Raw genomic sequence first — 8805 nt, 5'->3', positions numbered from 1 at the left:
GATTGCAATAATAAATGTTTTGAGACATGATAAACACCGCCTCTCCCCTAGACAGTAATAAAAAGACCTGTGTGTGTGTGTGTGTGTGTGTGTGTGTGTGTGTGTGTGTGTGTGTGTGTGTGTCTATCTATCTGTCTGTTTATCTGCCTGCCTGCCTGCCTGCCTGCCTGCCTGCCTGCCTGTATATCTATCTATCTATCTATCTATCTATCCGTCCGTCCGTCTGTCTGCCTGCCTATCTGTCTGTCTGTCTGCCTGTCTGTCTGTCTGTCTATCTATTTGTCGGTCTCTCTTTCTCTCGCTGTGTCATTTTCTCTCTCTATGTCGTGTTCTCTCTCGCCAGCTGTCAAACACATGAATGCACACACTGTAACTCTCACGCACATATAGAACCCAACAACACGCACTTACACACTCAATCAGTGGCAAGTACCGTCAACTACCTTGTAAGTGGCCACCCCCCTTATGCTTTCTTTCTTTCTTTATTTGGTGTTTAACGTCGTTTTCAACCACGAAGGTTATATCGTGACGAGGGAAAGGGGGGAGATGGGATAGGGGAAAAGGGGGGGATGGGATAGAGCCACTTGTTAAGTGTATCTTGTTCACAAAAGCACTAATCAAAAAATTGCTCCAGGGGCTTGCAACGTAGTACAATATATGACCTTACTGGGAGAATGCAAGTTTCCAGTACAAAGGACTAAACATTTCTCACATACTGCTTGACTAAAATCTTTACAAACATTGACTATATTCTATACAAGAACCACTTAACAAGGGTAAAAAGTGAAGAATTTTATGGGTGAGAAAAGGAAAGTAAAAGGACTTTGGGGAGGCAGAAATAGAGAAGAAACAAGAAAAAGATCCTAATTAGGTTCACGGCATCGAGAGTGATGCGACCTTCTCTCAGAAGTTAGTAGAGAAGGCTCCCCCATCCACCACCCGGGGGACGCGCCTCTACGCCAATTAGGGGGCGCGAGGACCCCCTTTATGCACCAATTTCGATCGAAAGTTTAGAGTGGGCGTTTGCATGGTACTGTACCCTGCGCAGGATCAGTTCCTCGTGAGACATAGCAGTATCTGATCACTTGAAATACAATTTTTGATAGGATATGTTGCCGTGCAAAAATGTCTACCAACTGTCTCTGTTAACACACAGGTGTTCTCGTGTGTGCCAGTGCCTTGCCAGAATGGAACCTCAAAACTAACCACAAGCATCCCTTGCGTGATAGTTTTAGGTCAAATGCACGTGTATCAAATGAGAACTGAAAATGATGACTCAAGATCTGCTTCGTTTAACCGGCATTAGCAGCGCATGTGACTGAACATGAATCACAAAACGAAATATATGAGAAGGGTACACCTACCATAACCATGGTAATCAGTTCATGTGTGAGTGGATGGGTTTGGGATGTGAGGTGTAACAAAAGCAGAACACACACTTACACACAATCAAAATAACCAAAAGACACCAACCAGGGTCAGATCACATCATTTTTAAGGGGGGGTTCCCAAATTTCTTTCAGGGACAGATCGACGACGCGAACCCTCCTAGGGGGTCCGGGGGTATGCCCCCTAAAAAATGTTGATAAAAACAAGAACAAGAAATTCCTCCGAGGTAGGAAAAACACCCCCGTTGGTCAAAGGGAAATAACCATTCTCACTGCCACCAACTGAGAAGGTTATTTCCCTTTGACCATGAATATGTCCCTCTATAAGTCCTTGTAGAATCTTAATCCACCAATAACTCCCTAACCGTGTGTTTGACTGGTCCCAATTTTTGTAAGGACCGTCTCAGGAATGTATAGAACCTGTTCACCAAGTTTGGTGACGATCGGTCCGTTCATTCTTGAGATCTATATGCGAACACAAACACACAAACAAACACATCGAGCGAATCCTATACACACCCCTATACCAGGGGTGTAATGAAGCAATCTGTTGTAATCTGAGCCAAGAAACCGCCCCTAATACACCTTCCAAGAAGTTAATTTAAGAAGACCATTTTTTTAAAAAGAAGGAAAATTGACCGACCTGGTGCAACCTCAGCCCACAAATTACCCCAAAACCTTCAAAAGCCGTCATTTAAAAGACAACAGCCGGCTCCTAGGGGGGTCCGGGAAAGCACAGTCACCACAACGTTTTCAGAAAATAACACACAAATACGCATGCACGCACACACTTTCAACACAAGAATTAGTTTAGAATATTTTTTACAGTTTACATTGCTTATTCTTTCAACAACAAAAGTTCATCATGCTCATGGAATGTTATGCAAATACTTACAACTGAACGAGCAAGGAGATGCATGATCGCTGATACATCAATGACAATGGCAATGGCCTTGTCACACTTGACCGGATAGAGCCTCCGAACGTGCAACGGATGACATATTTGTTTATCCGGTGATGTTCGTCAATGTTCGTTTTATGTTCGGAACATTCGTTTCATGTCAGGTGATGTGCGGTGTGTCCGCCTGCATCCGTTAGAAAGTTTTGTGCATGCAATCGAACCCACGCCGATAGCAACAACTGGTTTCAAAGCTAGCCCTGCTACCGACTTGGATATCTCCCCGCCATTTATGAGTGTATTCAAGCTAACACAGAATGTAATCGTACATGTATGAATATCCAGTTTGTCAGAAACGCACTTAAACCCTGAAACGTCAATCACAGCCTTCAGTAGGTGGAGATGTCTTTAAAGAAAGCGGGAACCAGCCCCTCTTTGCCACCAAATTCTTCATCAGGAAGGTTGCAGTATCTCCTCCATTTGGTGCAAGTTCTTCAGAATATCCACTGTCCTTTTGTACGCACTGAAAATAAGGGGGAAAAATATATATCAAACAAATAGTTTTGAACTGAAGCTCTCAAATGACAAATATTTCAGAATGGTTTACATGCAGGGATGTTGCAAGGATTTATTTTCTTTCACTTTGACGAATTTGCCGCAATGACCACAAAAGTGTTATCAATTAGAGAAAGTTTAAGGCAGATCTTGCTGTTACCTTTTCCCACCAGAAAAAAGTACAGCAGCTCTGCTGAAATGATGGCAAAATTGTCATCGCTTTGAAATAAGTTTCAGCATTTAGGAGACTATCAACGCCATCCACGACATGCATAATGAGCGCTTCTGGGGTAATAACGCGAGACAACTCCTGTGATCTTGCCGCGAGGTTCCGCCTGTTACCATTGTCTTTTTACCGTATAAAATGCACGACTTACACACGAACTGTTACCAAAGCGACATGGTATTTGGGACCAATGCACGTTTTTTTCCTTTCTCGTGTGATCTTGCCGCGAGGTTCCGCCTGTTACCAGCCGAAAGAAAGAAGGGGCATAACCTCACCAGAACCGCCCATTATACTGTACATCCCTGTTTATGTGTAAAAGTAGTAATAAATACCTTACCACTCACTCAATCAAAAACACAGACACACTTGCTTGCACACACACATGCTCGTGCACACACACACACACACGCACACACACAGACACACACACACACACACACACACACGCACACACACACACACACACGCACACAGACAGTGAAACACGCACACATAACACAGGATAACACTTCAGACTACAACGTATCACACACACCTTCCTTCTCGGATGATCCTGAACTGTCCTTGCTGTGACAAGTCAACGACAGTAGACCCTAGTCGAGCTTTGTCCGTGTCACTCAGGATGCCTCCGTCCACCAGCAAGTCCAGCTGGGACCACAGGTACTCAAACTCCTGAAACAGTACATCAAAAACCTCTTAGTGAAACTAAAAGGGATACCACAGATCTGACCATCTGGGGAGGAGTTTCTGGTAAATTTGACGAATCTGAAGAAGCTGGGACATCCACTCTTTTCCTAAATCTAGACGCACACAGCACGATTTTCTTTAAAAAAGCACCACAAGTATGGGGTGATTGTTGAATTTAAATCAAAGCGAGTGAATAGGCTTCAGGGTGCTATTCTTCCTAGTGTTGGAAACAAAAAGTAGTCTAGAAGCGTCGCATGGCGGCAAGACGGCCAGCACTATCTAGTACAGTGGAACCCCCCTTTTAAGACCCCCCAATTTAAGAGTCCCTCCCTTTTAAGACCCTGTTTTCTAAGATGTTCTGCTCATAACCTCTGTAAATTTACCCCCATTTTAAGACTTCCCCCTTTTTCTCAGATTTTTTGAGGTCTTAAAAGGGGGGTTCCACTGTAACCGCATTGCATACAGTGATACACAAGTATCATCCTTTGAAACAGCAGAACAAAATATCTTACTGGACAAAAAAATCCAGCTGGGTTCACAGGTATTCAAAACTCCTAAAACAATAACTGAGTAAGAACAAAATGTTGTAAACTTGTATTTGTCTGTGGGGAAAAAAGTTCCCCTATTGCAAGGTCTTGCAGCACAGCACTAAATTGTAGCTGACAGCTAAGCAAAGGGAAATAACACTTGAACAGCCTTAAAATGCACTTAATGCTTCCACAACAGACAGAGAACATCGAGAACAGTCTCTTCCACAGGTAAGAGGTTAAAGAATCAGAACAAGTAAAACTAATTGTATGATTTTGCACATCCCTTCCCTTCCTTTTAAATCCAAAGTCTACATAGCTCAAAAAAAGTTTCTTTATGCCTTTCTCAGTAACTGCAAATGAAAACCCCTTTCAATAAAAATCAAAAGTACAGTATTCAATAGTCAATGTATTCCTCTGATTTTCGGGACGTGCTCTGAAAATGTACGAAGTAACTGAATATCACATGTGTGTTCAGCTCTGTCATTGCTGTGACTTATCAGTGACAATGCTTTTGAATGTGTCATTATAAATCTGTGCTTGCCTGAATAAAAAATTGTTGAAGGAAAAGTACAGTATTCTTAATCCAGTATCCTTGGACTGCAAACATAACTCTGCCTTTCACTGGTTCAAAACAATTTTCTTCATCAGATCTATTATCTAATTCAGCATGCACACTGTGACTTTTGTAATTCTATGTGGCCATCTCACTTGGAAAACTTTGCACAACTCAATCAGCTTACCTCAGCATCTAAGAATTCTTTTAAAACTTCTCTCCATCACACCCAATCCCCCGGGAACAGACTACTTCCAATTCAGTAGGGGGGCGACTATCCTCAACCCGGCGGGTCCCCAGGTGGCGGATAGGGGAACGGCCCCCAGATATGGGGGAAAGCTGCGAATATAGAATAAGCAGTCCCAGACCAACTAGCGGTGTCTCTACCAGGACGGGGTGGGTTGGCAGATGGCATTGACAACCATATAAAATGCCCTACGTGTCCGATGACGGTTACACCATGCGAGTAAGAGCTGCATTAAAAGCTCTAGCCCTGGGGTGGGACCCCCCGGTAAGAAATCCCCCATGTGTTCCCAGGGTTAAATTTTTGAGCAAGGAACTAAGGGCGGGGTAACCCCGAAAGAAACCTAAAGGCTGAAGTCGGAGGATCTGGGCCAACAGGCGCACCTTAACCAACCATAGATCCACGCAAATCGCAAAAATGAAATGTCGACAGGCCTAGCAAACAACAAGAAGAAGACACCCAATCCCAGTCTCCTCTGCATACAAATATGCCAGCTCAACAAAGGACACTTGAAAGCTTAATCTCTGGTTATCCCACCAACCCTCCTCCCAAACCCTCAACCTTCTTTTCCCCCCCAAAGTTACTTACATCCAGAGTCAGTGTGCTTTGCGCAGAACTTCTATTGGCACTGGTGAGAGCGATGGGGCCATCACAGGCCTGCGCAAGACGTCGCATGAAGGTGTGGTCTGGGATACGGATTCCCACAAGATGATGATCTGGATTGAGCAAGGGGTTCAAATCTTTGGTTCGCTCGCCGACTACCGTTACAGGACCAGGTAACAAATCTTCAAGAACTTCTCTGGAAACCACCACCTTACTCCACCTGCAAAACAGCATGTGCCTAAGTTAGGAAAATTTAAAAAGAAAAGAAACTGTTTCCCATGCAAATTTTGAATCAAGGTTGCTAGATCTTCCAATAAAAAATGTAACACTATACATGTACCAGATAACACATTTATATTGGAAAGGTTTGCAGTGGCCCAGAAAGAAAGGAAATAGATTTTTAAATAATTTTCACTACAAAAAATAAATAGTAAAAAGGTGTGTTCTTTGGTGCCTTCATTTGTGACATTCACACATCGGAGTCAAAATGTGTAAACATTAAATTAAAATCTGTACATGGTTCATAAATATATAATTTGTTCTAAAAGTAAAATTAAAAGGAAAGAAAGAAAGAAAATCTACTGCAGAACATCACTCACTTGTACAGGTCGTCGATTTCTCCCACACTGATGGCAATGGGTTTTGTACAGCTTCTGTTCTTGATGTTGTAGATTCTTTGGATGGCCTCGTTGTTTTGGGCTAGACCTGCAATGCCATAGATGGTGTCTGTTGGTACCGCAATCACACTTCCCTTCTTAAGGCTGCACACTGCTGTTTCCAGGGCAACTCCTAAGTCTGAAATCATATCGTTCATGATGTAAATCAAACGTTCACCAATTTTGTGTTTTTTTTACAGATTTTTAAACTTTGTCGTTCTGGGAGTGGGACTAAGACTCAAGTTACTAAGAGATACCTGGTTAAAAACAAAACTAGAGAAATAGCCTTAACTTGTCAGGGCTTTGAAGGTTTTGATTCTCTTTCCCTTTTCAAAGGTTTTGGAGAGAAAAAAAAACCACCAAGCAAACCAACAAACAAGAAGCAAAAAATAGAATCATTGCACTGACTGGCATCCTTTTGTGAGCTGCATTTTTTCAGTAAGATTTTGGATAACATTTCACAAAACATATATTTTTATAAAAAACAAGAAGTCTTAAGTGCAGGAAATGCCTCTTTCTATGTATCTCTGCTTGTTATTATCAAGTCATAATGGATTAGTCCGTCTTAATTGCAAAGACCAGATGTAAAAAAATCAGATCACTGTTTATCATATTACAGTGTTCTAGATGATGGAATGTGTAGCAAAGACCTGTAGGTGTACGTGTAGATATTGCGTCACCCGTGACTCACTTTTTTCTTCAATGTTCCAAATCATACATTGTTTTGCTCCCACCAAGACTGCACATCTTGGCAAACGTGCGACGTAAAAGCTAGATTTGATGACGTTACCTGTACACGTTCCCCACACCTACTGAAAAGTGCCACATCTAGATCTTGCTATTCAGTATCGAAGTGGATTCACAGCGCGCGGCGCGTTGTGCAGCGTTGCGATTTAAAACGCGCGGCGCAACGAGGAGCGCTGCGATTCACGACGCGCGATGTATTCGGCCGATACATTTCCTTCACAATCGCAAAGTTTACAACAGCTATATCTATCTGATCTATTTGAGAAATAAAACTGTCAATAAAACGAAAAACAGAGCTCCATTCTCTCTCACTCACTCTTTCAACTGAATTCACCATATATCGCTGCGCCGATGTAAAAACGTGCCTACCTCTGCTGAACAATCATTCTCATTGCGGTCAATGCGCATGCGCCAATCTTGGACTTACAAAATGCGACCCTTTGACCGAACGAACCATGGGTTAGGGTTAGGATTAGGATTAGGGTTAGGATTAGAGTAAGGGTTAGGGTAAGGGTAAGGGTTAGGGTTAGGTTGTTCACGACCTGATTAATCTCCCCATGTTAGCGCATGCGCATTGACCGCAATGAGAAGGATTGTTCAGGCAGAGTTTTCAGTTTGTGACACCGGCCTTGAATACTTGGCAGTCATATCACTACATGTCATTGCAATGGCTTCTACTAAATGGAAAGAAGCTGAGTTTTTAAACTGGGATGACGTTTTTAAACAATTATCCGAGTACAGTGCCACGGAACTGTTAATCGGTGTCACACCAGTTAACACTTCAGCAGCCATTTTGGAATTCGCGCATGCGCAGATAGTTTTTTCAGTGGGTCTTTTTCCGGTTGATTTGAACGCGTATATTCAGTCTGCAGAAAGTGCAATTTTGTAGTCTTGCAGCCCTGAAGTTGCTTTTGAGTGTCCAAAGAAAGAGTGTAAAATGTTGCTGATAATCATGCATGTACAAAAATAAAGCGCGTCAACAATCTGCGCTGGTGAGAGCAATACTGCCAATAGCCGTGCTCTGGGAATCGCTGCGCTGCACAACGCGCCGCGCTCTGGGAATCGCCGCGCTGCACTGTGACTATTCCTATATCCTTTGTTATAAAGAAAACACACTCTCTCTCTCTCTCTCACGCACGCACACACAAACACACACACAGAGTAACACTAACACACATACACACACAAAATGTCCCAGCGAATCTGATACAACTTTTTATCTGAGTGATCTAAGAACACACATACCTTTTTCTTCTTCTGCGGTGGGGTGTTGCAGCTCACACCTGTCAGGAACTCGAACAACGCGTGGCTTTTCCATGGCCTGGCTAACTGAGGAAGAAAACGACTGTCGGTATGTCTGTGACACTGAACAGAAATGACTAAAAACGCGTGAGTTGGAATGTTGTAAAACAAATCTCCGCCACAAGTTTGGATTCATTCAGGTGAATATACTATATTTCCAACTGCTCGTAACGTTTATACACAAAAAGGTTGAGCTAATCGGGAGGACTGGCTTCAAATACACCTGTGATCATGAAAACCACATTTCCACACATTTCATCAGATGGGCGCCGCCATTAGTTTATGCAAAACACTTTCTGGAATTTTGCCAGTTTTTATCGTCTTTTAAGAAACAGATAGTGACATGTAAATAATGTTCTTTGAAGAAATAAATTAAATATTAATTGAACATTCTAGAGAGAAAAGAAGTATCTTAC

The 8805-nt window shown here is 42.6% G+C and overlaps 1 protein-coding gene across 1 annotated transcript; it reads right to left on the bottom strand.

The window, feature by feature from the left end:
• Window positions 1-224: 224 nt before the first annotated feature.
• On the bottom strand, window positions 225-8665 carry LOC138961653 (threonylcarbamoyl-AMP synthase-like). Its single transcript, XM_070333323.1, has 5 exons — window positions 8333-8665; window positions 6284-6479; window positions 5670-5904; window positions 3603-3739; window positions 225-2809 (listed from the first exon to the last, which is right to left on the bottom strand). Exons 1-5 carry the CDS (start codon window positions 8523-8525, stop codon window positions 2740-2742), a joined length of 831 nt encoding a protein of 276 aa, XP_070189424.1. The 5' UTR covers window positions 8526-8665; the 3' UTR covers window positions 225-2739.
• Window positions 8666-8805: the final 140 nt, after the last annotated feature.

This window comes from Littorina saxatilis, linkage group LG3, assembly GCF_037325665.1.
Source record: "Littorina saxatilis isolate snail1 linkage group LG3, US_GU_Lsax_2.0, whole genome shotgun sequence".
Classification (NCBI taxonomy): Eukaryota; Metazoa; Mollusca; class Gastropoda; order Littorinimorpha; family Littorinidae; genus Littorina; species Littorina saxatilis.
This window is presented reverse-complemented; position numbering and strand designations above follow the sequence as displayed.